Below are 27,986 nucleotides of genomic sequence, written 5' to 3' on the forward strand. Positions count from 1 at the left end.
TACTACGCTTCCTTCCTTCCTTTCTGCTCTTTCTGCTATTTCCTTTCCTCTTCCTTCAAATAACAATAAATTTACAATTTGTCTTTGGCATTGGCCATAATGACCTCCGTCCACACACACACACACACACACACAGGGAGAAAAAAGGGACCTTAATCCAATAGATAAATTTCGACCAAATTCCTTGGCTTCTGCGGCGGCATGTCTGTCCACCCCACAATGTGGCCATCCTCCCACGCTTTTCCCTCCACCACCATTTGGGTTCTGTGGCGGACACTCTCATTACTTGTCCATTATTATTGGCCTTCCATTGGCATTACATTCTTCAATCAATTTTTCAATTTCCATTTCCATCCACGATTCACAATTGGCCGTCAAAGTCGCTGTCCGCTGTCCCCTGCCATGGCTGCCCTCTGGCTTCTCAACCATAAAGAAAATTTGCATTTTCCGTCCCGTCTTTCCTTTTCTTTACACCGCTATCTCGCTCTTCCAGGGAGGACTTGCATTGCCCCCTTTAAAAAACTTTCAAATGGAACGATTTTTTGTTAGATTTTCAGCAAGTTTTGGCCAAAAGGATTCCCCCTCTCCAGGTTTCCACTGAACACTGAAGAGATCTTCTTTTCTAGAGTTTCTCTGCCTTCTCGGAAGCTGCTCTAGAGACGCGCCCCTTAGCAGCAGCAGCAGCAGCAGCCAGTTACCAGTTACCAGATCCTAGATCTTGGTGATCTATCCCAGCCAGATCCTTCAACTGGGAAAACACACAAATATCGCATTTGGCGTAACTTGAAGACAAGTGCCAGGACACAAAAAGTCACACAAATGAAACTCTGGGAAAAGCGGAAAGGACACGACGATGAAGGAAGGCAAGGACGCGGTCACGGACGCGCGGCACCTTGCTGTGTGGGAAACAAGTTGCGGAAATTCCTGGCCAGACGCAGACACACATGTGTTTCGCACATGTTGATGGAGGAATTTCCCGCGAGTGCGCGCGATTTTAAGGGCAGCAAAGGAATCAAACGTCCTCCCACGCCCACACAAGGTCCACGGTCCACGGCCCACAGTACCTGTGATTGACCTTGACAGGGAGTTGGCAATAGAGCGAGAAAGAGAGAGACTGAGAGAGAGAGAGTAGTCTGCTTTGGGTCCAGAATGGGAGTGTTGTGTGTGTTTTCTTTTTTCGATGCGTGTCTGCCACAATGAAAATGTCCATCCAATGGACGTGTGAGGAAACGTGGGAAAAAAGGATTTACGATGGAGAGAACGGAATCTAAAGTCTGATGATGTGCCTGGTCATGGTAGCTACGTATCTGTGTGTCCGTATCTGTGTTTATATGTACGGGAAGTATCTGTAGCTGTTACCTGTTGCATGTTGCACATGTTAAAAAGTCATCATAAATCTCAGTCCGAGGATGCACTCTCTTTCGTCTGTGTCTGTGTGCGGCAGAGATTCCCGTCGTAAGGCGTAGGAGGATGATGACTGTGCACTGCCACTGCCACGGAATCCTAGATGTGCATCCCACTGCCTCTGTGTGTGTGTTTGTATTATCTATCAAAATCTGTGTAAATTCCCCGATTAACATGCAAAACACGTAACCACGTAGCCAGCAGATCCTGCCCCGGTAGCCTTGCCTTCCGTACTCCTTTTGTGCAACATTCCGTGACCTTTCCCGCGAATGGACTTAGTCTGCCCCAGGGATCATGCCACAGCAGCAATGCATTGCAATGGTGCCTAATAATTTGTATAAATATTTATTTTTGCTACCGATTTTTATCTCTGCCCCTCCCTCAGCCACTGTCTCTGCCTCTGTAAAAAAAAGGTGTGAAATTTCAAACCCCTTGGAAGAAGGCAATGATCTGTTACCGGGAATCACAAGAGAGAGAAAGAATCAAGGATCGGATTCGATTTCGGGGACATGTTCTGCATTGCTAAAGATGATTTTTGATTTGCATTTCTAACATCCATCCATCCCCCCTCCACTTATTGCCGTGGCACGTTCCAGGGGTTGTAAAACTGTTAAACAAGAAGGAATAAAGGCTACCCTAAGCAATAAAAGAGAAACGCTATGAATTGGAACCCTAAAAACATAGAACTAGCCAAGTTTGAATGGTTATTCCACATCCTAACTATAATCGGAATGGTTTTAATGGTCATACATGATTCTAACAGAAAATCCCCTTAAGTTTAATGCGTATTCATCATCATCCCCTAAGAATTGGCCCAACACTAATGCGTATACATTACCCTCAAAGCTCTACATCATCTCCTCTGGATTTATCATAGTTTCCATAGGTTTTAATCGTATTCCATTAAAAACTACCAAATTTATGATCGCTATACCTCATCCCGACCCAAAAAGAACTTAATATAGTATATATTCTTCACATGCACACCCTCAAAGCCATTTTTATAAATATATCAACAATCAATCATCTTCCACTCCGCTCGATTCTCCCAATGGCCTTGAGGTGGTTCCCTTGTACTTTCGCAAGCGATCGTCAAGTGCTGGAGGTCTCATTGTCTGAATATTTCATCACAAAGACAAAGAGAAAGATCGTTCCGTAGAGACGCACTTCTTAGTCAATCAGTAAAGTAGTCTGGAGTGACATTGGTACTAGGTAAATGAGTCAATAATTGATTGCAAATTGATTGACTAATCCAATGCCACTCTCTAAGGGAATTTGATTGAACGGCTGGCTGCAGGCCTCGAACCTTTCCCATTGATAGAACGTGCTCGAGCTGCAGTGCCACCGCTTCAACATGTTCGTCGCAGCCAAATGCAAGAGTCTGCCACAGAGAGAGAGCGTGAGAGCGCACACTCTTATACGGCCAAACAAAAACACAACATGTTCGAGCTCGAGGGTTCGTCACTATATAAGGCCGGTGCCATGGGCCGAGACCGTCATTCCGCCGCAAAAATCCAAAACCAAAAATATTAAAATAAAGATAAAACGTGTAGGAAAAACGTAGCAAAGCGAAGGCTGCGTTGGCGTGAGATTTCGAGAGACCGACAACAGCAACAGCAACAAGAAATATTCAAATTGTCGACCGTTTGGATTCGTTTTCGTGCGTTTCGTGTGTGTTTGTGTGTGGGTGTTCGTTCAAGTCACCAAAATATTTGATATTCGCTTTATGCTCCAAAAATGAATTTTATGAGCATTAAAACAAAGTATAAAATATACAAAAATCAAGTGAAAGACAACAATCAGCAAACAAAAACCAGCAAAAGTGCAAGGAATTAAACTGGCAAACTAAAAAAGAAATAAGACGAAGAAAACATTTGGATTAAAAACGCATTTTGGATAAACGCAAAAAAATAGAAGCAGTTGCAGCAGCAGAAAAAGAAGCATAAGGTAAGCAAAAGGCCACGACCTTAATGACTGCAACGCAAACAACAGCAAAAACCCCAATAGAAACTGTCGCAAAAAGGGGGAAAAAATAAAAGAAAAGTCATAGAAGGGGGGACTTGCAGTGTAATGAGTTTATTCAACCCGGTTGCAACTACAATTACAACGTGTTTTTTTAGGGGTGCAAGTGGAATGCAAAATGCAAATTACACTCGCGGGTCGCAAGGCAAAAACTATGTGAAATTCTTGTGACAGACAGACAGATAGACACATTCCACATTGAGGAGTTGGAATTAATTTTGAATACTTAAAAGTATCTTTCGAAATCCATAGACAGGCAGACGGAAAGATATCTTCTTCATTTTGGGCTGCACTCATGCATGCGGTTCATGTTCATTCATGCTCTCCTGGGCATTCAGTGCAGCCAGTGGCAAGCAGCATGCCACATAGCAGCGGTAGCGGCGTTGGTGTCTTGCGCAAAATTGGTAAAAATGCCATAATTAAAATTAATAAATAAATTAATTAATAAACAAGATTGGTAGAGTGGCAAGTGGCACAGACTGCTGCGATTTCGTGTTATATTGAAATTGCTAGGCAACCAAACAAACGAACAACGAACCAAATCCAGCCCCAACCCCAACACAAAAAGAACGAAACGAACCTCAGACTTTGCTAGTGGAGAGCGGGGAGCGGCAGGGGTTTTCGGTCAGTTGCTGGTGCTCCCACACAACATACACCATACCTACCACATGCCATACTCCTCACTCCTTTTTCTTGTGCAGGTGTGGGTCGAACTCAGACATAATTACAATAATACCAGACAACAACAGTAAAAGCAACAACAGCAACAGCAGAAATGAATGGCCATACCAATGCGTATGAGTGCAGGCGTCACAGCAGACAGACTTCAGACGCAACTTCAGCGAGAGGGAGAGAGACTTGGACTTGGAGACAGCCACAGTAGAGAGAGAAAGAGATATGGAAAAGCAGTTGTAGTTGGGATTATACCCTCTAATTAAATGTCTGACAATTATGAAAAGGAATATGCAGTCCAAGAGTTCAAGGAACTCTTAAAAAAAAGGGAAGGTAGAACAACTTAGCCAGTAGGGAAAATATTGATTAAGCCTGTAGATAATTTAACTAAATTTATGGCACAAAAAAACTGAGTTCCTCCAGGGTAACTCAAGTATTAAAGCACACCGCAAAAGCAAGTTTTTCTTGTGGTCTTTTTTTTTTTGGCGTAGGCGCCGCGGCGCTGCGTTTGCAGAGGAAGTGCCAGAGACAGAGGTAGAGGCAGAGACGCGTTGGCGCGCTGCTGGCAGTTGAATTTTCGAATTGTGCAAGGCAAAGGCAAAAGCCCAAAGAAAATTGTATGATTTTTGATTCGCTTTCGATTCGAATTTGAAATGTACAACACAACAATTGTTGCTCACAAAAAGAATTAAAGAAGCTTTTTTTCGATCATTAGCGACACTGAATGTCGACTGTTGCGGCTGTTGAGGCTGCGGGGAGCTCTCTGTGGCTCTGTGTGTAATTGAATCGAATGCGATTAACATAATTTTGTTTGAAAAATGTTGTCTTTTCGTTTCGTTGTCATTGCAAATTACTCCGTACAATAATGCGCCTAATGCCCCGACCATTAGCTGATTAGTTGGCCATTAGGCAACGGATGGCGATGAAGAGGAGATTTCAGCGGAGGCAACGCAGCACAAAATGCAGTTAAAAACAACAACAAAAACGTTACATAAATAGCGAAACGAAGGCCATGCCACACTCCAACGGAGAGAACCAACAATCAGGCTGGGGCAAAACTTTGACTATGCTTCATGGCTAATTTTAGAGCGGGAGAGAGACAAGCCCCCTAAAAGAAAAACTTTTTTTTCCAAAAGGCCCATCAAATTTTATGAGCAAGAAAAACAGAGTGAGAGTGAGAGAGAGAGAGAGGGAGAGGGAGATGGAAAACGATGTTACTGGTGACCCAGTTTTTGCCAGGGAAAACAACCAGGAAGTGGATAAAGCCTCAAAACCATAAACAGAAAATCTCCTCCAAATTCCCACAAGAATTTCCCTCCCTCCCCACACCCCACAAAGAAGTGTTGTAATTTCTCTTGTGTTTTGTTCGTGCAACGAGTTGCAACCAGAGAGGCAGGGCGGCAGACTTCATTTTATGAATAATTTATGCACTTAATTGATTTGTTTATTGCTTCTGTCTGTGGTTCAAGTTAATTAATTATCAACTTTAAATGCTTTTCCATTACAGAAGAACAGAGTGAAAATTCTTGGATTAAAACAGAAAAATGGAAAGCACAACAGAAACCAAAATGCAAGTGGCAGATGCCACTGCCACAAAGATGGAGAAGGTGGAGACCATCATTGACATTCCCGCTGCCGTCGTCACTGCCTGCCACTCTTCATCGTCGTCCTCGTCGGCGTCCTCCTCCTATGACACGGACTGCAGCACGGCCAGCAGTACCTGCTGCACGCGACAGGGCGAACATATCTACATGCAACGCGAGGCACTCACCATGCCCATGTCCTGCCCTGCTGCTGCCACAACTTTGGATGCATCTGGGGATGATATGGGTCTGCTGAAGTACGAGCATCGCAAGCACTGGCCCTGGTTTATCCTCGTAATCTCCATCATTGAGGTGAGCATTTTCCCCCCCAACAAATTTATTCGATATTCCCTTTGGGTATTTGATATTTATGGTTATTACGAATCAATGCCCTCCCATAGAATAAAAACTTTATAAACACCCAAACTTTCAACGAAAAGCAATAGAAAATGATTCAAAAAGTGCTACAAAATGAGAGCGGAAGTTTTCCTTAGTTTTCCCCCCGTCTCCTCCCTGTCTGTGTGTGTGTCTGTGTCTCTGCGTCTGACTTTGTGGCGCCTCCCCCGAAAATCGATTGTAAACAACTCGAATAACACACAACAGCAACAGCAATGGAGAGACAGAACAGGAGAGAGAGCCAAAACAGCCGAAAGCTTTTCTTTTGAAGGGAAATTGTGGAAATGATTTGGCTAGAACCTAAAGTTAAGAAGAATGGGCACACCCAGAGAGAGAGAGAGAGAGAGAAAGCGAGTCCTGCCCCACAGGGCGTATGAAATGTTGTTGTTTGAACAAATGCCAAAACGAAGGGGGAATCAACCCGTCCCGTACCGACCCGTTTGGCATTTGTTTTTTCTTTTTTTGGGGACACCATCGCGTGCCAGACAGCACCAAGAACATAAATCAGAGGCAGGGAAATGAGGAAACCCCTTTGTGCAACCCTGTACTAAAATTCCTATTTTATATCCTTTGCCTTGCAGATTGCAATCTTTGCCTATGATCGCTACACCATGCCTGCCCAGAACTTTGGTCTGCCCGTGCCAATTCCCAGCGATTCGGTGCTTGTGTATCGACCCGATCGTCGCCTCCAGGTGTGGCGCTTCTTCAGCTACATGTTCCTGCACGCGAACTGGTTCCATTTGGGCTTCAACATCATCATTCAGCTGTTCTTCGGCATTCCCCTGGAGGTGATGCACGGCACGGCGCGCATTGGTGTCATCTATTTGGCCGGCGTCTTTGCGGGCTCCCTTGGGACGAGTGTCGTCGATTCGGAGGTGTTCCTGGTGGGCGCCAGTGGTGGCGTCTACGCGCTCTTGGCCGCCCATTTGGCCAACATCACCCTGAACTATGCGCACATGAAGTCTGCGTCCACACAACTCGGTTCGGTGGTTATTTTTGGTAAGTAAAACAGATACAACCCCCCATCCCGAGAGGCATCTTTACTAACCAAAATCCTTTTCCCTTTCTCTACTCTTTTCTCTGTTTAGTTTCCTGCGATTTGGGTTATGCTCTCTACACGCAATACTTTGATGGCGGCGATGCCACAACCTCGGCATCCTCGGCCTTCGCCAAGGGACCGCAGGTCTCGTACATTGCACATCTGACGGGCGCTCTGGCAGGCCTCACCATTGGCTTTCTGGTGCTGAAGAATTTTGGGCATCGGGAGTACGAGCAGCTCATCTGGTGGCTGGCCCTCGGTGTCTACTGTGCCTTCACCGTCTTTGCGATTGTGTTCAATCTGATCAACACCGTCACCGCCCAACTGATGGAGGAGCAGGGAGAGGTCATTACCCAGCACCTGCTCCACGACTTGGGTGTGTCCTAAGCAGCAAAGGGACTAGAGTGTGGCTGGGTTGGATCATCCTCAACTTCAGTGGATCCTTAGCAGAGAGACCTATAGACACACCCGGTAGAAACGAAGACAGAACATAGAGGAAAGGGTTCCAGAAAGAGAGAAAAGTTCACTCAACGATTTTTAGTTCAAAACTAAATTCGAAATTCGTTTGAATTTTCAACCATTTTTTCTTAGCGATTTGCAATCGACTCGTTTTCGATTTGCAATTATCGCTAATTGTCATCGATTTACACCTATCGTTAATCGTTATCGTTTTCTAGTTACCGTTAACGGTCAACCCATTGGCTTGTTTCATTTTCCGCGTTTCATTTTCATATATTAAAAAAACAAAAAAAAACTGCGAAAATAAAACAGAAAAAATTAATAACAGAAGAAGAAGATAGAAAAAAACCGAAAGCCGAAAAACGTGTAAACAAAATGTTGTGATAGAACCAAAGACTGAATTTATTTCGCGTGTAAAAATACAAAAACTAAAACAAAACGAAGAAAATGGCAGAGAGAGAGAGAGAGAGAGAGAGAAAACCAACCCGGAAAACAAGAGGAAAATCCCAGGCAGCGCCTCTCGCTCTATAAAGCAATTATCAAAATTGAATGGAAATTTTTTTTGCTCTTGATTTTGTGTTGTTTCTTCGCTTAAATGGTTGTTCTAAATTATGTATTTATTGGCACCCCCCAATGCTATATAATTCTACTATAATTTAGGATCTTTCAATTAATGACAGCAGCAAGAAAAAATCACGAGTGCTGTAGAGATTTAGAAATGTATAGAAATCACCTAACAAATGTAAATAGTATTAAGTCCGCACACTAGTCAAAACAGAAGATAGGAGATAGAAGATAAATGATAGATAGATACAGCTATAGAAGAGGTACAACAGTAGGGGGTAATGAAAATTCACTTGAATGAAAAGCAAAAAATATTTATCATAAGTAATCCCCCCCAGAAACAGCAAAAAGAGAGAGAGATACACACATAAATACAATACACAAAAAAGTATTACTAATTTATATATTTATTTAAATGTTTATTATTTTTGTCGAATTATTTATTTATTTATTTAATAATTTAGTGGAAAAAAGCACGAAAAAACACAACCAACCAATGTAATACATATGAGAAAAAATTCAAAAAAGAAAAATATACAGAAAAAACACACAACACGACACGATGAAAAGCCAAAGAAAATACAAGAATTATCAACAACAACAAAAAATACACAAACGATTTGTTTTCTTTTATTGTCTACTATTATTTGTTCAGTTTATCTTTTTTTCAGTTGAATTTCCACCCCCCACCTCAATTTAAAAGGCAGAAATATTCAAACACTTTATATAGTATCGAAAACAATCAAAAGGATACTCGTACTCCTCTCGTGTACTATTCAAACGTAATCAAATAGATAATCTGGCATGCAAAAGTCAGCAAAGCGTAAGCCAAATAGAAGGGAAACGGTCTCTGGTCTCCCCATAGCATATTCAACTTTCAATATAATGAAAAACCACAAATAAATAAAACTGCCCGTTGCCCCTAATACCCCATAAGGATACCCCCCATCAAGGATCTGCACACAAAAATCAAATAGCAAATATGCAAAAATCCGAGAAAAAATACAAAAATAAACGAAAAATCATACTTAAATAAACAACGGGAGTAAAATCGAACAAAAACATAAATAAATGTCTAAATTATAAATGGAATTCTTCCTTGGTCTCGGTCTCATTTTTCTCTCAATCACAAAAAACACATCTCCAGGGCGGGACGACACCCAAAAATGGAAATGCGAGGAAACAAATGGGAGGGAGTTCCCGTCTGCAATCGATATTTGTTCTATATAAAAGGGAAAGGGGAACTTCTCTAGAGAACTTCCCTGTCATTCAGAGTGAATAATTGCAACTAAAGCTCCAAGAAAATCCTTAATTAAGACCCCACTCTGCACAGTTTTCATCTGAATGGAATGGAATGTCTGGTGTACCCTTTAAGCATATAGAATGAGGGTATATTATGTCTGGGAATTAGTTTGTCATGTGAAGAAGGGAGTTATTAGAGATGAACATATGGAGTAGTATTATTCTATGAATATTTTTCACTTCGTATTCCTTATGCAAAGTATCTTTCAGTCTCAACATCCATTTATTAAATGCTTTCCAATCATAGAAGGGTGGCTCTGGTGTAAGCTCTGCTCCCCTAAATCAATACTTGCCCTATATTACTAATAGCAGTTCGAAGAACAGAGCGGGAAGGAGGCACACGCAACGAAGGGCAGAGAAGCGGCAGCACTCGATATATTTACATACATTAACCCCCCAGCAGACGTTAGTTTCCCCCCCAGCCGACGTTAGTTTCCCCCTATACAATATGAAGTACCAAAAGAGTTCCAAGTCCCATCATAATTCATCTTCCCCATAGATTATACACAGGATAATGCCGCCTTCCCCCTCTCTAATCAACATTCCACTTGAGGGAATCTGCGCCTCAATTCATTCGCAATTTGAATTAAATATGAAGGCAATCGGAATACACAGCAATAATTAATAATTGTGAATAATCAGAGAGGCGCATAACAAGAGTTGTCCTGAGTCTCCTGAGTTGGCGTTGCTCCGCCTGATTGCATCTGCCAATTAATTTCACATTAAATTATACAATTATCAGAGGCGTAGCACCCGTATTCCCCACTCTGCAGAATGAAGTCAAGTGGCAGTGCCATTTTAGGGGGCGGAGTGCACTCCAATCTATGCAGCCAAGAATTGCTACACAGAGAGAGAGAGATTTATGGTAGACAGAAGCTGCCGCCTGCCGCCTCACTCGGCCATCAAATTGAAATTCAGAGGCACAATGTCAACCGATGTGGAGAGACGAGGTCAGACAGGCACCAGGCACAGGCTTTCCTTCGCTCCACTTCTCTCCTTTCCTCTGCGAAAGCTCCGAAAAATCCACATAAATAACGCGGGCATCGGGACAGCCTCCACTGTGACTCGCCTCTTGCCTCTTGCCACCTCCAGTCTGTTGCTGTTGCTGCTTCAGCTTCTCGTTCGTTGAGCTTGTTTCTGCGAATGGCAGGTGCAACTCAATCAACGCCGCCAACAGTCCACAGTCCACTGCTGCTGTTGCTGCTCCTGCTGCTGCTGCTTGTTGTGCCACAAACGTTGCATGTCATCTGGACACAAGCTGCAGTTGCAGCTCAGAAAGCTGAAGCTCTGTGGACTTGTGGCTGTGGCATCGCTGCTGCTTGCCTGCCACCTGCCCCAAAAGTTGTCTTTGAAACGTTTTTGTTTATATTTGGTGGAAGAAGGTGAAGTGGCAGTGGCAGTGGCAGTGGCAGACAGTGCTCTCTCGCTCTCTCTCTCCCTCTCTCTCTGTTGTGCTCAACTGAGGAAGCTGTAAGAATGTTTCGAGTGGGGAGATCAATGATCCAAAAGGCAGAGAGAGAGAGAGACAGAGGGAGACCTGGGGTTCAATGGTCCTTCAAGTACGATTTTTATGCTTTGCAATCAACAAAGTATTCTTGAAGTATTCCATTTGAGACTACAGAGACCACACCTAAAGGAGAATCCACGCTAAAACACTTATCGACAGGAGTACTTCTTCTCCCACTCTGATCTAAATGGACTCTTCTTGACCCTGAAAGGCAATTATCCCTTTCTACTGGTCGCTCTCCACATGACTTTTCGGCAGTTGCCTCGCCTGTTGTCGCTCAATTAGAAGGACTCCCTTCGTCGATAAGGCAACTCTACCTGTGATTTAGGACCCTCTGAAAGGAGAGGGCTACCCAAGTAGCTGAGTGTAGCACACCAGGGAGACCGCTCCTCAAAGGAAAACGCTTTCAGCTCAATTCATAAAACATTAATTAACACATGGAGTGCATCAGAGTTTCAATCATCCTCATAGCACTCCATCGAAAATGGCAGCATAATATTCTTAATCCCCAACGTCAGACGAAAGGCATCCGCCCCATTGCCATAGTGCTTGAAAAAGCGTTTCTCTCGTATAAAGCCAAGACTCTCGTATAGTGCCAGCGCCACCTTATTCGTGTACTCCGCTTCGAGCACCACCAAATCCACATCTTTGGCCACCATCGCCTCGATGGCTTTTATCACCAGCGTGCGGCCAATGTGCTGCTTGCGATATTCCTTATCCACGGCCAGCATGGCTATATAGCCCTCGAGTAAGCCCATTCCGTTTGGCTCCAGCTTGCACACAACCACGCCCACATAGCGACCCTCGTGACGCGCAAAGAAACAAAGTTCGGGCCACTGGTAGACAAAGTAGCGATATGTGTACAGGGTGTACGGCTCGGAGAGGGTGCTTTCGATGAGGCCCTGCAGGGCCTTAAGCTCGGTTTCGTCTGCAAATCGCGTGTAAGTTATCACAGGCAGCGAGGGGGGATACTTTGGGGCAGGCTAAGTAGAGATCAGGCATAATTAGATGGTCTTCCTGCTGTTCAGGACTCACCTCCTTTCCTTCTGCCGCAATTTCATCATTTATCATTTTGGTTTTGTGCAAATAAATATTTAGAAAACTTTTCAAAAATGTAAAACCAAATGTAAAACCAAAAAATTTTAGATTTGAGTGAATTTCTGACGTTAAAATCCCAGATAGATTTGATCACTATTCCCACGACCTTGAGAGGCGCCTCGACAATCCCAACGTCCCGTTTCACTCCCAAAGTGACACAAATCCCCCTGCCACTGCCACAACAAAATCCCAGCAGGTGACAGACAGCACAGCACAGCACACACTCGTCATCATTGGCTTCTCCTTTAATGGCATTACCCCTGCCACTGAGGCAGTCGTCAGGGCAATTAAGAGGCACGCCCCGTGGCAAGGACAGGGGACAGGGGACTGACTGACTGTTTTCCACACTCCTTTTCCTTGAGGGATTTTCGAGCATGTGAAAATTATGAAAATGTCTGGCAGGGCCACAGCAGTCCCACGACGACTTTGACACGGAAAAATGGCTGGCTAAATCCTTTGTTGTCTGTGAAAACGAGGAAACTGCCAGCAAGCACGCACAGGTGTCTGCCCTGCCCGCCCACAACACAACGAGTGAGTGGGAGAACCCACACCACACCGCTTCCCCCACAGCATTAGCTCCTTTTGGGGTCTTTTACATACGAGCAAATGGGAGTTAATTTCGCGTGTGCCGTCCAGGAAGAGTTGTAGGAAGCGACGCAGTGACCTCATATGACCACCAGTTAATGGCTGAGGCAAATGCAATAGAAGCAATTAACCTAAAAGGCCCATAAAGGACACGTAGGACACACAGGGGACAGGCAGCTTAAAGGTAATCCAATATGAGGTTTTAGTTGGAATCTGATTACCCATCCCCCCCACCAAATATCACACACAAAGTCCCCGCTTAATACACTTACCCCGCGGCTCACTCTAGGCTCTCTCCACTTCCTTTCGCGCTGTTTGGTTTGTTTGGTCCTGTTTGACTTTTGTCCTGGTTTCAGCATTAATTTGTTTGTCCGGAGTACACTCCTGCGTCTCCGTCGCCGTCGCCGTCTCCTTTTCTTTCATTCTTTCTTTATAATTAGTCCGGCGGCGGTTCCATTTTTCTAAGCATTTTTCGCAGCCACAGAAATGAATTGTAGCGCCGGGACATAAGGAGCACTTGGAGCCAGTAGCGCTGCCTAGGACACAGACCCAAAGTGGGGTTGGGCCGGACCGCCAAGTGTTTAATGAAGCGGTTTAAGCGCACGACACAAAGAGCCGCCAAGAGCCGCCAACTCTTGGCCAACAAATTTCCATATTTGCCTTGTCGAGTGAGATAAATGGATGGCCACAAGTCCTGCGACGACAACTCCTGGGGCGCCACTCCACACTCCTTTTTCTCTTTGTCCTTTTTGTTTTTGCTGGCCTCCACCTGGAGTGGACTTTTGTGCAGTTTATTAAAAAAGAATTAACTGCAAAGGCCACAAGGGAGACGTAGAGGGCGGGGACGAGAACTTGCACTTGTTACTGTTCCTCTTTCTCCCGTTTTTGGGGTCTCTTTTCTGTTGGCTGCCACGCCAATATTTCAGTTGGTTTTATGACAGGTACAAGTGCGCCTTTTTGATAAGCATTCATTCCTGTGGCAGTGAGTCCACGTCCGAATCCGAATGCGAATGCCAATCCCCATTTCCATGTTGCAGATAGAGCGACGACAACTGTGAGATGTGGATGTGGCCTCTTCGCCTCAGCCTTCTCAAGACAAAAGGACCGGGCACGGGGCAGGTTGATTTCTGCTTCGCGTGGGACGCAGTGTCTCTGTAAGTCGCTTTGCTACATGGTCGCGTGCTTCAATCCTCATTGTTTCTGTGGAATGCCTCACGGATGGACTCGTGGGTCTCTGTGTGCCTGAATATGTCAATGTAATGATCTCCTTGTCTCGTTCGTTCATTCGCATCTGTTTGAATTACATAAATATTAACTTGTACTTTTTATAAACATGTTTGTTTGCTCACCGCATCGCATCGCATCGCATCGGCAGCAGCAAGAGCATCGCATCAGTGTGGAGCCAGGAGTGGAGTCAGAAGCGGACACAGGAATTTCCAGCAATGTTGAATTCCAAGCTGCACTCGAAGCTTCGATTGGAGGACGACGGCTATTGATATGATTTATGTACTCCAGAGCTGGTATTCATTCACCCTGGAGAAGAAGTTTAGTTTAGTGGAGTCGTTGCAGTTAATCTACGTATTAGCTAAAGGCAGAAATTACTGCGAATCATAGTGATACTTGTAGATAAAACCCACTTTATTTTCTATTTATATAATTGTATTAATTGTTTCCTTTTTTATTTATTTTGATCGAAAAATCTAGATACTTCTTCACCCTAACCTCTAAGTCGAAAACATTCCAGCCACTCTCTTCTCTTTCATCTCTCAACTTTCATCACCATAACCTCTTCTTGGTTGTCATCCCACCCACTCTCTTCACACTAACCGCCATCTAGTGGTTTGGAGAGTTGAGATGCCGTTCTTTTCAATACATTCCACCCACTCTCTTAACTCTACCCCTAATTTAAAATGCATTCAACCCTCTCTCTCTCTCTTTCATGCTCGTGCCAAACCTGGAATAAATTCCACCTACTGCGCCCATCCTAACCTCTAACAAGTGGACACTTCTCCGCCCCCTACTTTTTACTGCTAATCCGCTGCCATCCAACCTTACCACCTTACCTTTTATTCTGTCGTTGGCAGCATCAAATTATCACATTTCCAACATTAATCAGCGTCAATGTGGGGGAAACAGCATCTTTTGTCCAAAAGGAAATCGGCGCGTGGACACAGTTGTTGCTTATTCCATCTTTTGCATTTGTTTTCTCATCACTTTTCGTTGCTCTTCCTTCTCCGCTTTGTTTCTTTTGCCCTTGCTTACTTCCGTTAGGTGGTGTGACAACGCTGACGAATGACTTAACGGTGAAATGTGCTGGTATCGTATCCACAAATAAAACATAAATTCCGTGTCCCTCCGCTGGGATTGGGATTTGTTAACTGCACTGCCGCAGAGGATGACGGCGAAGGCGAGGGGTGAGGGAATCACCTTGGACGTAAATGTAGATGTCACAAACACGCAACATAGCAAAAGGGAACCACGCAAAAAAGCCAAAGTTGTGAGAGGCGTGCGGTGGTGTGGGTGCGGTGCTCCTGTTGGCGACACTGTCGTGGCACAGGTGCGCGTGTCAAGCGAAATTGTAGTTTTTTCACAGCTCCCCTTCAGGATATGCCATAACTCGTGAAATGATAAGGATGGATTGCCATTCTTTATCGTTAAATACGCGAAAACCCGAAAAAAGACGACGCGACGCGCACAACGACTTAACCAAGAACACGAACTCTCCACAAATGGCTGCTGATCGTGGAGACTTGTAGGCGGGAGAGCGTGGGCGCTCTTGGCAATTCTGCGGCAGTGTGGATGCTGCTGAGTGGGCAAAGATGCATGTTTCAGGAGTAATTGTACTTTTTCCACTACTCCCCGACGGGATATGCTATTGCCTAGGCGATTATAAAAATATGTTGCCTTTATTTGTCGTTTAAACCGCAAAAAAACGAAAATTTACACGACCCGACGCGCACTACGACTTAACCAAGAACACGAACTCTCCACAAATGGCTGCTGATCGTGGAGACTTGTAGGCGGGAGAGCGTGGGCGCTCTTGGCAATTCTGCGGCAGTGTGGATGCTGCTGAGTGGGCAAAGATGCATGTATCAGGAGTAATAGTACTTTTTCCACTACTCCCCGACGGGATATGCTATTGCCTAGGCGATTATAAAAATATGTTGCCTTTATTTGTCGTTTAAACCGCAAAAAAACGAAAATTTACACGACCCGACGCGCACTACGACTTAACCAAGAACACGAACTCTCCACAAATGGCTGCTGATCGTGGAGACTTGTAGGCGGGAGAGCGTGGGCGCTCTTGGCAATTCTGCGGCAGTGTGGATGCTGCTGAGTGGGCAAAGATGCATGTATCAGGAGTAATTGTACTTTTTGCACTACTGCCCTACGGGATATGCCATAGCTTTGGCGATTATAATAATATTTCGCCTTTGTTTGACGTTAAAACCGCACAAAAACGAAAATTTACACTACGACTTTTCCAAGAACACGAACTCTCCACAAATGGCTGCTGATCGTGGAGACTTGTAGGGGGGAGAGCGTGGGCGCTCTAGGCAATGCTGCGGCAGTGAGAATGCTGCTGAGTGGGCAAAGATGCAAGTATCTGGAGTAATTGTAGTTTTTCCACTACTTCCCGAAGGGATATGCTATTGCCTAGGCGATTATTAAAATATATTGCCTTTATTTGTCGTTTAAACCGCAAAAAAACGAAAATTTACACGACCCGACGCGCACTACGACTTTTCCAAGAACACGAACTCTCCAAAGATGGCCGCTGATCAAGAAGATCAGCTGTGAGCCCGCCCAATTCGAAATCAAATTTAACCTATTGCTTGAAAATAAGTATCGATTTTATTCAATTTATTTACAAGTACAACAAACATTGTAAATACAAAAGGTGTATATTTAATGCAAAAATCGATTCGGTTTGGGGTCTCCTAATTGACCCACAAAAGCTGGCAGTGGTTGCGGCAACATCAAATTGAAATCAATTTAAATATTCCTTTTGTAAGCTTTATTTTGATGCTGAGGTAGGAATTATCATCATCTCAATGTATGTTGAGGCCTGTTCGAATTTCGTATAAATATTGCATTGCCAATATCGGTTCGCACATATTTTTTTGTTCAGCTTAAATTGATTCCTTGATGGCATTTATCCCTAGAAAGTCTTGCATTTAAACTAGATATTTATATATTATGTATATATATCGAATTCCTTGAGCATTCCTAATCAGTTCGATTTGTTGTAAATATTTCTCATTTCAATGATTCTGATACTTTTTCCCATCGATTCTTTGTACTTAACTAGCGAAAAACAAAACATAATATAATGATTACACGACACGATTTGTCCCCTATACATATAAATATATAAAGATATAGATACAGTGCTCGATATATCCGATTCATACAGATACGCACATTACAAAAACAATCAAATTGGGGGGAACAAGCTGGAACTTGTCGCTCGAAAAAACAATAAAAACTCCAACGTAACGAAAATGAAACAGAAATTGTTCAAAAAACAAAGCGGGATCCTCTCACGGCTGAAAGTCACTAAAGTACGTCTCCGTGACGCGTATCTTCTCCATGCGCATATTGAACAGAGCAAATCCATGCAGAATGTTGAAGGCAATGGCAAAGACCACCAGGGCCGAGTAGGTGCCGAGGGCAATCCACCAGAGGAGATTCTCGTGCAGCTTCTGCTCGAAACTCTTCAGCACCAGCAGCCCGATGGTGAGCCCGGCCACAGCACCCGCCAGATGGGCCACAAACGAGACGGCGGCCACAGTATCCGTGGCATCTGTGACATGCTGCACCTCACTGACGGCGGCACTCGACAGCAGCACATCCTCGCCGGCATAGCGCGCATAGATGGCAAAACCAAAATCAAATGAAACTGCAAAGAGATGTCGCCGTAAATTATGATTTTTCCTTGTTTATGGCTTTAATGGCTTACCAAAAACTAATATATGCAGCAGTCGTATCACTCCATAACGCATTTGGTGATAGTTGAGCAGCACATTGGCCAGATGGGCGGCCAGCAGAGCGTAGACACCGCCACTGGCGCCCACCAGGAACACCTCCGGATCGAAGATGCTGGTGCCCAGCGAGCCGGCCAGCACGCCCGAGAAGTAAATGCAGGCGATCCTCGTCGAGCCATGGACCATCTCCAGCGGCAGGCCAAACAGCAGCTGCACGGCCACATTGAAGCCCAGATGCAGCCAGCCAGCGTGCAGCACCATGTAGCAGAGAAACCGCCAGATCTCGTGCCGCTTGTCCGGCCGATAGATGAACATTGAATCGGTGGGTATGGGTCCACGTGGCGCCGCCTCTCCCGTGACCATCGTGTGATACACAAAGAAACCCAACTACGGGAGGGAGAAAGAACCTTTAGATTAAGCTGTGGCAAGCAAAGGTTTACCCACCTCTACGACTGTTACGAGAATAATGAAGACGGGCGGCGGACAGCAGGTGTAACGGTCTGCGTAGTACTTGCGATCCCGCTCCTCGGGCAGGATCTCCATGGCCACGGCATGCACCATCTTGCGAAAGAGCGGCGGTTCGCTCAGCACCAGCTGAAAGTCGTTCTCAGAGCACACCTCACGATCACGATGGTGGACGGCACATTTAAAGCTGCGCGTTCGCTTCCCGCTCATCTGAAAGGGAACAGAAAACGTGGGAGCTTAAAAAAGGTAATCCCAGCAGGCTGTGCTCCCAATTTGAAGCGGGAGACACAAACGATTCAATCAGTAGAACCTGCTCCCTGCTAGCATACGGATCTCTGTCGACATATATATTTAAAAATTTCTACAATGAAGCGGAATTATCGAAATCTGACTTCTGTCGTGCAAAAAAATGCGGAGAACACGGCGCGCATCACGGAGCAGACGAGTGGATACGTGGTGTCGGAGACTGGCTCGGACACCCTCATGCAAACCTCCTTTGACAACAGCACGGCCGTTGCGATCGTCAAGCATTTGAATTCGAATTTTGTGAAATTGGCCCAAAGCGCCGTACGGGATTTGGATCCAACCGACAAGCTGTGTTTTCTCCGGGTGGCAACGCGCAAATTTGAGTACATGGTGGCGCCCGATGATTCGTTTACCGTAACAGTGGTATTGTAATTGAATGCATTGGAGTGGGATGGACATAGTCACACAAAGGGGAACATACAATATGAATAATGCAATGAACTGGAAAGGGATGAACATAGTAACACACGGAGACTTCTGGAGAGACTTCTCATCTTCGAAGGGGAAGTGAGGACATTTACCGTAACACTTGTTCTAATTCTCCACACTTAATGGATTGCGCTGGAATGAGAGAAACATCTCTACACTTGTTTTTTTTGAGAGAGCCAGAGATCTGAGAGCATAAATCTTTAACCCCAAAACTAAACGAGCCATAAAATTATGAACAACTCTTTGGATTCGCATTTGGCTTACGCGTAGTGTGTGTGACTAGCGCAAAACTAAATAGTTTTTATTATGTAATTAAGATGTTAACAAAGATGCGAAACGGGCCACGCAATTAAGGCGGCTCATAAAACAACAACAGAAACAAGACGAAAATCTGCAAAAGGCGGAAAATGTGTATTGTGTTTAATTAAAGGCGAGTGGTACTGCCCGGGGGGCGCGGGGTGCAGAGGAATCCAAATGAAGCCTACACGCAATTAAAATGCACGATTACAAAAGGAAAACAAGAAAAAACCGCCACAAATTAAGTTTTCAGAGCCGCAGGGCAACAAAAAATAAAAGAGAACGCTCACAAAATAGTTACTTCCGCTATGCGGGGTGGGGGCGGCAGAGTGGGTGTGTGAGAGCTGGGCAGTGTCACTACTACTTGCGGTTAATCAGCAGTGCTAGTCTGGCATCTCAGTTTGCTTAATTCTAGTAATTATCAAATTTTATTTAATTGATAAATCACCAGCAAAAGACTGGAGAGGGGAGGGGCGGCTTGCGGCTACAGTTTACTCTCCAATTCTGTTTGTCTCGCTCACACACACACGCTCACGCACAATATTTGCATAGTAAACAGCACAAGGTGGCAGCACAGCCAATATAAATGTGTGGGTGTGTATCCAATTACTGGAAATTGCATGTTGAACTCTATACGAACTTCCAGCAACGCTGCTGAGATCCACTTACGCGGTGAAATCTAGCCTGGCTGGATTTTCTCTGCTTTCTGCTCCAGCTGCTTTCCAATCAATTTGCCATGATGCTTGGCTAATTCAACACAATTTATAATTTAATCACAATTAACACTCAACACTTAACTAATTAATTATTTTGTTGAATGGGAAAACGTCCGACACGACATCGTTCCCGCCGGCGTGCGTAAGTTTCTTTTGCAGTCTCCTCTTTGCTCTCTATGTCTCTCCCTCTCTCTCTTTCTTCTACCCTACTGCCACGTCCACTTGCTGGCTAGTGTTGAATAACTTTCAATTGCTGATCAAACCAAAAATATGAAAAAAAAAAAAAAAAACAAGCTGGACATTGTCGCGCCCTCGAATCTTTGGATCGCCTGGAGTCAACCAAGTAAAAGGAGAAGATCTTCGATTCACACCACAATCCCCCAGCCCCAGTTCTTCGGAGGAATTGTCTACTGCGCTCCGATTTACTTCCGATTACATTTCCTCGTATTAAATTGTTACAATTTGCCGCTAACAATATGCCTTACGAATTTGTGTTGTCAACAATGGGAACAGAACACCCAGATGCATTGTGGCCAAGTGACAAATGGGGTTTGGTCTCTTTTCGGTAAGATCTAGCGATCAAAACACACAACACAAATAGGAGAAAAAAGGGCCAAATGGAGGAGGGTTGGGCTGCCGAAAGAATTGCATTATCGTTTGTTTGGTGACTCCGTGTGCGCACTGCGCACCATGGGATGTCGATGTCGATGCCCATGCCGACGTGGAACAGTGTCCTTGCTGCGGCTGATAATGTCATTACCTGGGCGCAGACGACGCAAACGCAAGAGCAAATGAAAGCCAAGCCTGCCGTGCCCTGGTCACCGCATGACGTCACCAGGTATGTGAACGGTGGACGGTGGACTCTCATTTAACTGTGCTAAAACTATATGATTCCTCTGCTCCATTCACGTTTGCTCCTTTCCGCAGGGCCTGTGTGTGCGTTTTTTGTTTTTGTTTTTTGGGTCGCGTCGCAAACATAAAGCGACAAATTGACGCAAAACATTTAACACACGGACAGGGCAGGACAGGACCCCGGACATGGTCAAACATGGTCCATTGCCTTCGGTGGAGGAGGTGGGGAGCAAAAGCAACAACTGCAACGTTGGCGGCTTCCTCTCTATGAGGCATGGCCCGGCATGGAAAAAATTCCTTTGAATTACGTCCGTTGCAGCAGCACCGCCACCACATCGCACCGCACACACATGTGTGTGTGTGTGTGTCAGCTCTTGGCAATGCGCAAAAAAGGACATCTCCGCCGGCGGTGGTGCCGGCTTGTAGCCTGCATCCGTGTTGGTGGCCAAGCGGCATCGGGCAACGGAGCGGTGAGGCATTGTATGCCACTCTATTATGCATTTCGTAGCTCGTACTGGCTCCGCCGTGTTGACACTTTTATTCCAAACAGTTGAGCAATATTTATAAACTGAAGTCTGGCAGCGGCAGGAGCGTGGAATGCAAAAGAGAGAGTTGCAGGCGCCTGGAGAGGAGTGGCAGTGGAAGCGGCTTGTACGCCCGCAGGAGTGAACTGGACTCCTAAGTGCACATTCTTTTGCAGCTCATGAAATCTTCCATTTGATTAACATTTGTTTTTGCTCTTGCTTGCAGGCCATGGCCAAGCGGCTAAGCTCATTTCATGGATGGGGATGGATGGGATTTGTTTGTTGTTTCTGGCACAGCGGCACAGGCAAAAACAACACCTTGAAGCCCTGCGCAACCACTGACCGGCCAACGGATCATCTAATTGAATGACAATATTATGCCAAGGCCTAATTCAATTTGCATTCAGCCGGAGGGCAGCCGCAACGCAACGCAACGCGAAAACAGTAGCTTAAATCTTAAACAAACACAGCAATTACAGCAGAACGGATGCACTTGCTGCTTGGACCTCTGCCTGCACCTCTACTGCTGCTGGGTTTTTCGTCTAGCCAAATGACTGCGACGAGGACTCTCCTCTCTCCCTGGGACCCTGTAATTAGTCCTGGGATGAAACGAGATGAGAAACGAGAGGATGAGGTATACGCCTCGGCCCTCTGACCTTTGTCGGCCTCATCGGGGGTCCGGTATGTCCGCTAATTATCACATTTTTACTCATTAAATTCACATTTGCCTTCGTTTTTGTTTTTTTGGCAGGTTGCGCTGCCTAATTACAGGGTAATCAGGCTTTCAGCCGCTTTGGCTTTGGCGCTACCGTTTTGTGGGGGGCCTCAGCTAGATGATGATTGATTAGTGGCATGGCGTGGCATGGCCATTCCCTAAGCTTAAGACTGTAAGAATCCACCTCTCATCAGTGGCGTGGATTGACATCTGCCAGCAAAGTGCATGGAAGGGAGCGCGTGCCAGCGGCGGCAACAAAGCAGCAAAAAGAATGGAAATGGAAAAAGTGCAAACAAGCAGCTGAAAGGCCAAAAGAGAGGAGCACTGAAATGGATATGGAAAACAGCGATAAGCGACAGAGAAAGCAAATCGAAAACTGATTTGGAGCGGAAGTTCGTTTGCACCTTTCCCAGCAGCAGCAGCAGCGGCAGCGGCAGCAGTTTCCTGTATTTGCGATGTCAAGAACAATAAGAACACACACAACACACAGCGAAAAAGAGGGAGTACGAGTGCGAGTACGAGTACGCACTGCCAAGACGTTAAGAAATAATCCATGAATCAGTGGAAAATGTTCCATCGGTACGTTCCACCTTGACGTTTTGGCCTTTGACGCCGTCTTTTGTCTTGAGAATTGGAGTGCACACACAGTCACCGCCCGTTGGCTTTTGTATTGCAAAATCAAAAGCTATATGCGACTCCATTGCATTGCCATATATAGATTAAGGATATGCTTTGCCTTGCCTTGCCTTACGTGTGTGTATGCAAAGGAGCAAGGAGCAGCTGTCGTCTCCTTCTGTATTTGATTTGCGATTTCTGAGGCAAGCGGAAATGGAATGACACGCGAGGCACTCCAGCACAGTCACTCCTTCTCACATTGTTTGGCAGCAGATTGGCAAAAATGGAGGCAAACAAACCTAACAGAGAGCCAAACGAGCGAGCGAGGAGGCTTCCTTCCTTCCACTCGAGCCATACGCATTGTTTGGCTGCGCTGTTCGAACTAGCGCGTACCTTTGAAGGGGCGTGCCGCCAAATGGAGGAAGCATATGCCTGGAAATCGGATATTGCTCTAAACAATCCACAAAACACAACAAAAAACACAAACCAAACACATTGCTAGACCCAAAAGCAGAGTTTTCCAACCCACTGAGCAGCCGCAATCTGACGATTTCAGCTGCCACTGCCACTGCCACTGCCATGGAGTGGGAGTAGGAGTGAAAGAGTAGGTGTAAACCTGAGCAACGCGTGTCCTAGGCTTAGAGAGGAGGACGGCCACAGCTACGACCGTGGACTGATGTCTCATTAGCGTATGGATCGGGTCACAGGTTAATGATGTGCGCACCCCGTGCCTGCGCTTCCGCCTTGGACGCAACACAATTATTCGAGGCACTTGAGCGAAGAACGAGGAATGCAACAGCAGCAGCAGCAGCAGTGGCAGTGGCACCTCCACTGTAACTTCTTCTAATTCATTGACCCCTCGGCGAACCTCTGAAGCTGCTCCGCTCGGGGTTTTTCGGTGTTTTTTTATGACGCTGTCGTAAATGTCACAGGTGCGCTGCCCCCCATTTAAATGTACTTCAACATAATTAGTTCGTTTCGTTTTCTATGTTGCAGGGGTTGCAGGTTGAGCGAGAGAAGAACAAATGAAACTTAATTTGATTTCAAACCCCCCCAGGGAGAGCGTGTTCTCCTCACAGAGCGGATTTCGAACCCACAGACAGACACACGAAAAGCGAAACGCAAAATTCGATTTCCTGAAAATGTTTTGAAGATAAATTGTCGTCGGTTATGTGGCCGGGGATTACATAAAGTCTCGCATTCGCGGACAAACACCTGCAGCCTGGATGGACGCAGCTGGGCGAACGGAAGAGCCGCACGGGACGGGACTCACGTGCAAAAATAAAATGCAAAAATGATCATTTCGAGATATGCGAAACGGGACATGAACGCCGCTACGCCACGCCACGCCGCAGGATACCAAACAGTGGAGGAAATGCCGTCTACATGGTCGTTCATCCTCTCCTTTTTTTGGCTTGAATTTCGTGACGATAGCAAAAAATATTGCATTGAGCGGCAATGGGCAGGCGTGGATGTGGAGGAGGCTCCTGGGGTTCTGGTCCATTTCGGGTGCACGTCGTTATCCTTGCCCCCGGATGCACAACAATCAAAATAAACGGCTGCCAAATTGACCATTGACCAAACAACGTCAGCAAGAGGAGGCCAAAAGGAGAGCAGAAATGGCACGATGAAGGAGTAGGGCCCAATGCCCCAATGGAGGAGTAGAGCCCAATGGCCCGATGTAGCAGCAGAAGCAGAGCGGCAAGCACCAATGTCAATAGCGGAGGCGAGAGGACAGCTGAATGCCGAGTGGAGAAGCAAGCGAACTCAATGTCCGCTGGAGCAGCATCTGCAGCAGCAGCAGAAGGACGAAAACTCACTGCCGAATGCTGAAGGATGTGTGTGGGAGTGGAAACTCGTACGCGAATTGGACAAGCGACATCATCTTTGCCACTGTCACGTCCACTCCAGCGACAACTCACGGTCCAAGCAGCCATCAAAGTTGTTTTTGGCATCCGCCAAAGAAGAGAATCCAATTGCTGGAAACGTCAAAGCGATTAAACGCGCGAGCTGCAGTCGTTTTCTGCGGATTATTTCGACTGTTCAAGGACCTAAAGGTGCAGCAGGGAAAGGCAGAGAACTGAGAGGGATTCAGAATAATCTAGATCATCGCTTTCCCCCCATCCAACAGCTCTCTTTCATAATTAACCAGAAATGTTTGCCACTCGCGCGCGTCTGCCTCCAACCCCAACCCCAGCACATCGATTTGCGCGATTTTATTGCAGAATAATGAAATCGCCAAGAGATTCCAATTCAATCTACGCGCCGCGTAGGCCATTTATGGATTGGCATTGATTTAATACCGCATCGTCTGCGTCTGCTTCGTCGTAGCGGCCGTCGCCATCTCTTGGCGATCGCCTCCAGGTTTTGCTGCCAGGCGTCCCCTGAGCCCAAGGCGCAAGGCATTTTGCACCTACCAAACAGAAGTAGAAGGAGCAGCCAGCAGCGGACTCCAAAGTCCGAATCTGATCTGATTCTCGCCGCCTATCGAAGCTGGAGATCAACAGAAAGGAGCAGCAGCAGACGCCACCGCGGCGGAGGATGGATGGAGCTCCACTCGCGAATGTTTATTCAATAAACTCGATCTTCGATGTGGCAGCAGCAGCAGCAGCAGCAGCAGCAGCTGGGCTGACTGACTGTGCATTCCAGCACAGAGGAGAACCACTCTCGACACAACTGTGGACTGTGGCCCCCATTCAAGACAAGCCGCTGGAATTTCTTGGTGCGTGCTCGGCACAGGTTCGGTCTCGGGTTCAGTTCAGGTTCAGGTTCAGCTGGTTAGCTTTGGCGTCTGCCAGCTGCGTCTCCTGATTATGATAATGGGGAGAGACCAGGCCAGGCCAGGCCAGGCCATTCCGTACCGGGGGCCGGGTATATGATCGAATGATCGAATGCTTGGCAGCTCCGTTGACTTTCTGATTAATGCAAGAATGCTCCTTGGCGGCGTTCTTGCTTTTTGCTGACTGATTCTTTCCGACTGCAATTAAAAGTGTTGTTTACCCTTTAGCCAGGGACAAGGACGTGGCATGGCATCAATGAGACGCTGACAAGAGGCTTCAATGAAGGTCAAAGAGGAGGAATTACTTGGCCCAAAGGTTGGTAGCTAATTCAATCATTGAAACCCCTTTCTAATACCCATTTCTCCTCCTCTTAGAGCATCCCAAAGTCGTTGTGGTAGTGACCAGCAGACGCATCAGATTGATTCTTGACCGGCTGCCGGTAGTCTCCTGCTGTGTGCCTGATGCCAGATGCGGCCCCGTCCAGCCAGTCGCGGCAGCGGCAGTCGCCTCGTGCCTACCAGTTGTCATAACGTTCAACACATATCTGCTGGCCCCTCGGTGGCGTCGTCGCCTGCGTCTTCGTCCGCGCCATCACTGTGGTCATCGTCGGTGTGGTGCCCAGGGCTCTCTGCGCTGCCATAAAAGGATTTGTCACGTGCGAGCTTTTGTTAAAAATGCAACAATCATCATCAGCGGAGGGCAATCTCCATTGCAACAGCAGCAGGAGCAGGAGGAGCAGCAGGAACAGAGTCTCCCTGCATTATGCATGTCGCATTGCCAGGGCAGACATCGTTCGGAGCATTCCTTCGCTTGAAGGCAGGTCCTGGTCCATATGGCCAACGCCAGTCCCCCCACCATCCACAGCAGATCATTGAAATTTATAATTAAGTGGAAATATGTTGTCTACGAAGTAAAGATTGCAACAAGGATCTTCAGATTGATGCTAAAGATATGAATGCCACAGACAAAGGGCAGCAGCAGCAGCAGCAACAGCCGAGGAGTGGGTCCCACAATTGGAATAACAAATGCATTAGCAGTGACCAAACAAGGACCTAATAATATACTCACAGGGGATGTGCATTGTGTAAAGAATGGGCGCACCATGGTACGAGCTCATCCACAATTACCGTTAGACTGCAGCGCACACAGAGAGAGAGAGAGAGAGAGAGACGAGGCAGAGAACACAAAGATAGAAGGCAAATAAAGACATTGTCCTGCTCCTGCTGTTGCTGTTGCTGCTGCTCCTGCTGCTGATGGCCATGGCTAATTCATGACTTTGAGGACACTTTGGGCAAACAATTGTCCAAAGACGACGAAGAAGAAGCAGGAGCCACACTCAGGAATTGATTATGCATGGAGTGTGTGTGTCTTTCTGTCTATCTGTATGTCCTCATGTGTGCATGCCAATCAACTGGAGAATCAATCAAAATGCAATAGTACGTACGATTGCCAATCAAAGCTAAATCCAAGGAAGAAGTCACTCCTGCAGAGGTGGCAAGCAGCTGCAGTCCAGCTTAAAATGGATAGCCAGGACCCACTCGGACTCTACGTTCTTTTTCGGACAAGGGCAGCCAACCAATGTAAGTAAGAACCACATCAGGACAAACAGCAGGAGCAGCAGCAGCGCCACAGACACACGACGACGACCAGGCAAACAATCAAATGTCCAGCCAGGCGTGACGCTCGGCCCTGAAGGAGCAGCAGAGCCAGTGGCAGAGGCAGAGCCAGCGACAGCGTCTATTTGCCGAGCGTACTTTTTGCATTTGCCAAACAAGAGTGTGTGGTGTGCTGTGCTGTGGTGTGCCCTGGTGGTGCCCTTCCTTTTGCACTCTGTTTGAACACGAGCCCATACCGAGTGTGCCGAGGTCCGAGGCAGTGCACATACTTTGCACCTGTGTTTGCACTTAAATCGAGTTTGAGGCCCAACACATGGCCGTAAATCGTAGATGGAGGAGGAGCACTCACCACATTCACAAAGTCCTGGAACGTTACATAGCCCGGACCAGTGGGCACTTGGGCCTTCTTAGCGCGCTCCAGCAACAGCTCCCGCTTGTTCATAGGCACTTGGGATAGAAACTCCGGCGATGTGAGGGCCGATAGGAATTCTGTGACGCAGATTTCACCAAAACCTTCAGGATCGAACTGGAAATTAAAAGAGAATTTTAGTTAACAATAGATCTTGAGGTGGCGAGTGCTTGTAATTACCATATCAAAGAGGAGTTTCCATTTCTGTGGGGTTTAAAAGAGATATTCTAGGATTAGCAAAGGGTTTAGGTTATAGTTCCCATAAGAACTCACATCTCTCAGCAATTCCCTGCGCAGTTCAGCCTCATCAAAGTCAGAGTTTAGGGAGGTGTGTTCCGTATCATAGCCAGCATCATTTGTGCATTGCTAAGAAATACAAAATAATTCATTTATTTATATAGTCCTTTCATTTTATTTTATAGGCACTTACATATCTCATTTGTGTATGCGATATGGATCCAATGGAGGCCAGGGAGCCAGCTATGGTGGATATATGCTCGATATCGGCCAGCGTCTCCTGTTGACTACTACCGCCAGCATTCTGTTGACTCGTTGGCAGCTCCAGTGCCCGCGAGCTGCCTCGCTCGGAGCCAGGCCACATGCTGCTGCACTACGTTGCTATCCAGGTTTAAATGTTGTATTT

The 27,986-nt window shown here is 46.1% G+C and overlaps 4 protein-coding genes and 3 long non-coding RNA genes across 12 annotated transcripts; 4 read left to right on the forward strand and 3 right to left on the reverse strand.

Annotated features, from left to right (window-relative positions):
* Nucleotides 1–1,409: 1,409 nt before the first annotated feature.
* LOC117895705 lies at nt 1,410–19,203 on the forward strand. Its single transcript, XR_004648954.1, has 3 exons — nt 1,410–1,423; nt 4,336–4,337; nt 18,893–19,203. It is a non-coding gene; the product is annotated as an uncharacterized LOC117895705 (long non-coding RNA).
* Nucleotides 3,235–8,040, forward strand: LOC117895699 (protein rhomboid). Its single transcript, XM_034803547.1, has 5 exons — nt 3,235–3,351; nt 3,444–3,447; nt 5,609–5,993; nt 6,659–7,076; nt 7,166–8,040. The coding sequence occupies exons 3-5, from the start codon at nt 5,643–5,645 to the stop codon at nt 7,501–7,503; spliced, it is 1,107 nt and encodes a 368-aa protein (XP_034659438.1). The 5' UTR covers nt 3,235–3,351; nt 3,444–3,447; nt 5,609–5,642; the 3' UTR covers nt 7,504–8,040.
* On the reverse strand, nt 11,360–12,105 carry LOC117895701 (N-alpha-acetyltransferase 30A). 2 transcript variants are annotated; one of them, XM_034803549.1, is made up of 2 exons: nt 11,984–12,105; nt 11,360–11,931 (listed from the first exon to the last, which is right to left on the reverse strand). In XM_034803549.1, exons 1-2 carry the CDS (start codon nt 12,017–12,019, stop codon nt 11,404–11,406), a joined length of 564 nt encoding a protein of 187 aa, XP_034659440.1. In that variant the 5' UTR covers nt 12,020–12,105; the 3' UTR covers nt 11,360–11,403. The 2 variants fall into 2 exon arrangements, with proteins under 2 accessions (XP_034659440.1, XP_034659441.1); XM_034803550.1 differs by having other exon boundaries at nt 11,360–11,919; nt 11,984–12,034.
* Nucleotides 13,377–15,329, reverse strand: LOC117895706. The gene is made up of 3 exons (XR_004648955.1): nt 14,695–15,329; nt 13,981–14,164; nt 13,377–13,922 (listed from the first exon to the last, which is right to left on the reverse strand). It is a non-coding gene; the product is annotated as an uncharacterized LOC117895706 (long non-coding RNA).
* Nucleotides 16,464–27,966, reverse strand: LOC117895698 (protein rhomboid). Of its 2 annotated transcripts, XM_034803545.1 has the most exons (7): nt 27,774–27,966; nt 27,617–27,709; nt 27,524–27,547; nt 27,284–27,460; nt 18,064–18,294; nt 17,595–18,006; nt 16,464–17,534 (listed from the first exon to the last, which is right to left on the reverse strand). In XM_034803545.1, the coding sequence occupies exons 1-7, from the start codon at nt 27,942–27,944 to the stop codon at nt 17,176–17,178; spliced, it is 1,467 nt and encodes a 488-aa protein (XP_034659436.1). In that variant the 5' UTR covers nt 27,945–27,966; the 3' UTR covers nt 16,464–17,175. The 2 variants fall into 2 exon arrangements, with proteins under 2 accessions (XP_034659436.1, XP_034659437.1); XM_034803546.1 differs by lacking the exons at nt 27,284–27,460; nt 27,524–27,547; nt 27,617–27,709; nt 27,774–27,966 and adding an exon at nt 19,786–19,996.
* LOC117895703 (dynein light chain roadblock-type 2) lies at nt 18,409–19,203 on the forward strand. The gene has a single exon (XM_034803551.1). It carries the CDS (start codon nt 18,451–18,453, stop codon nt 18,760–18,762), a length of 312 nt encoding a protein of 103 aa, XP_034659442.1. The 5' UTR covers nt 18,409–18,450; the 3' UTR covers nt 18,763–19,203.
* On the forward strand, nt 20,079–27,904 carry LOC117895704. Of its 4 annotated transcripts, none has more exons than XR_004648953.1 (7): nt 20,079–20,670; nt 20,760–21,889; nt 21,960–23,470; nt 23,535–25,260; nt 25,546–25,633; nt 25,693–27,671; nt 27,766–27,855. It is a non-coding gene; the product is annotated as an uncharacterized LOC117895704 (long non-coding RNA). The 4 variants fall into 4 exon arrangements; XR_004648951.1 differs by having other exon boundaries at nt 20,081–20,670; nt 20,760–21,164; nt 21,235–21,889; nt 23,535–25,633; nt 27,766–27,854; XR_004648950.1 differs by having other exon boundaries at nt 20,081–20,670; nt 23,535–25,633; nt 27,766–27,854.
* Nucleotides 27,967–27,986: the final 20 nt, after the last annotated feature.

The sequence above is a fragment of the Drosophila subobscura genome, chromosome J (assembly GCF_008121235.1).
Source record: "Drosophila subobscura isolate 14011-0131.10 chromosome J, UCBerk_Dsub_1.0, whole genome shotgun sequence".
NCBI classification, from domain to species: domain Eukaryota; kingdom Metazoa; phylum Arthropoda; class Insecta; order Diptera; family Drosophilidae; genus Drosophila; species Drosophila subobscura.

What these genes read in the sequence shown, in the direction of transcription:
- LOC117895699 (XM_034803547.1), top strand. Translation starts at nt 5,643, where the DNA reads ATGGAAAGCACAACAGAAACCAAAATGCAAGTGGCAGATGCCACTGCC. An exon ending in TCGTAATCTCCATCATTGAG is followed by an intron (nt 5,994 to 6,658) that starts GTGAGCATTTTC and finishes TTTGCCTTGCAG; the next exon opens with ATTGCAATCTTTGCCTATGA. An exon ending in CGGTTCGGTGGTTATTTTTG is followed by an intron (nt 7,077 to 7,165) that starts GTAAGTAAAACA and finishes TTCTCTGTTTAG; the next exon opens with TTTCCTGCGATTTGGGTTAT.
- LOC117895701 (XM_034803549.1), bottom strand. Translation starts at nt 12,019, where the DNA reads ATGATAAATGATGAAATTGCGGCAGAAGGAAAGGAG. An exon ending in TTGCGGCAGAAGGAAAGGAG is followed by an intron (nt 11,932 to 11,983) that starts GTGAGTCCTGAA and finishes ATCTCTACTTAG; the next exon opens with CCTGCCCCAAAGTATCCCCC.
- LOC117895703 (XM_034803551.1), top strand. Translation starts at nt 18,451, where the DNA reads ATGAAGCGGAATTATCGAAATCTGACTTCTGTCGTGCAAAAAAATGCG.
- LOC117895698 (XM_034803545.1), bottom strand. Translation starts at nt 27,944, where the DNA reads ATGTGGCCTGGCTCCGAGCGAGGCAGCTCGCGGGCACTGGAGCTGCCA. An exon ending in GGAAACTCCTCTTTGATATG is followed by an intron (nt 27,461 to 27,523) that starts GTAATTACAAGC and finishes TTTAATTTCCAG; the next exon opens with TTCGATCCTGAAGGTTTTGG. An exon ending in TTCTCGTAACAGTCGTAGAG is followed by an intron (nt 18,007 to 18,063) that starts GTGGGTAAACCT and finishes TCCCTCCCGTAG; the next exon opens with TTGGGTTTCTTTGTGTATCA.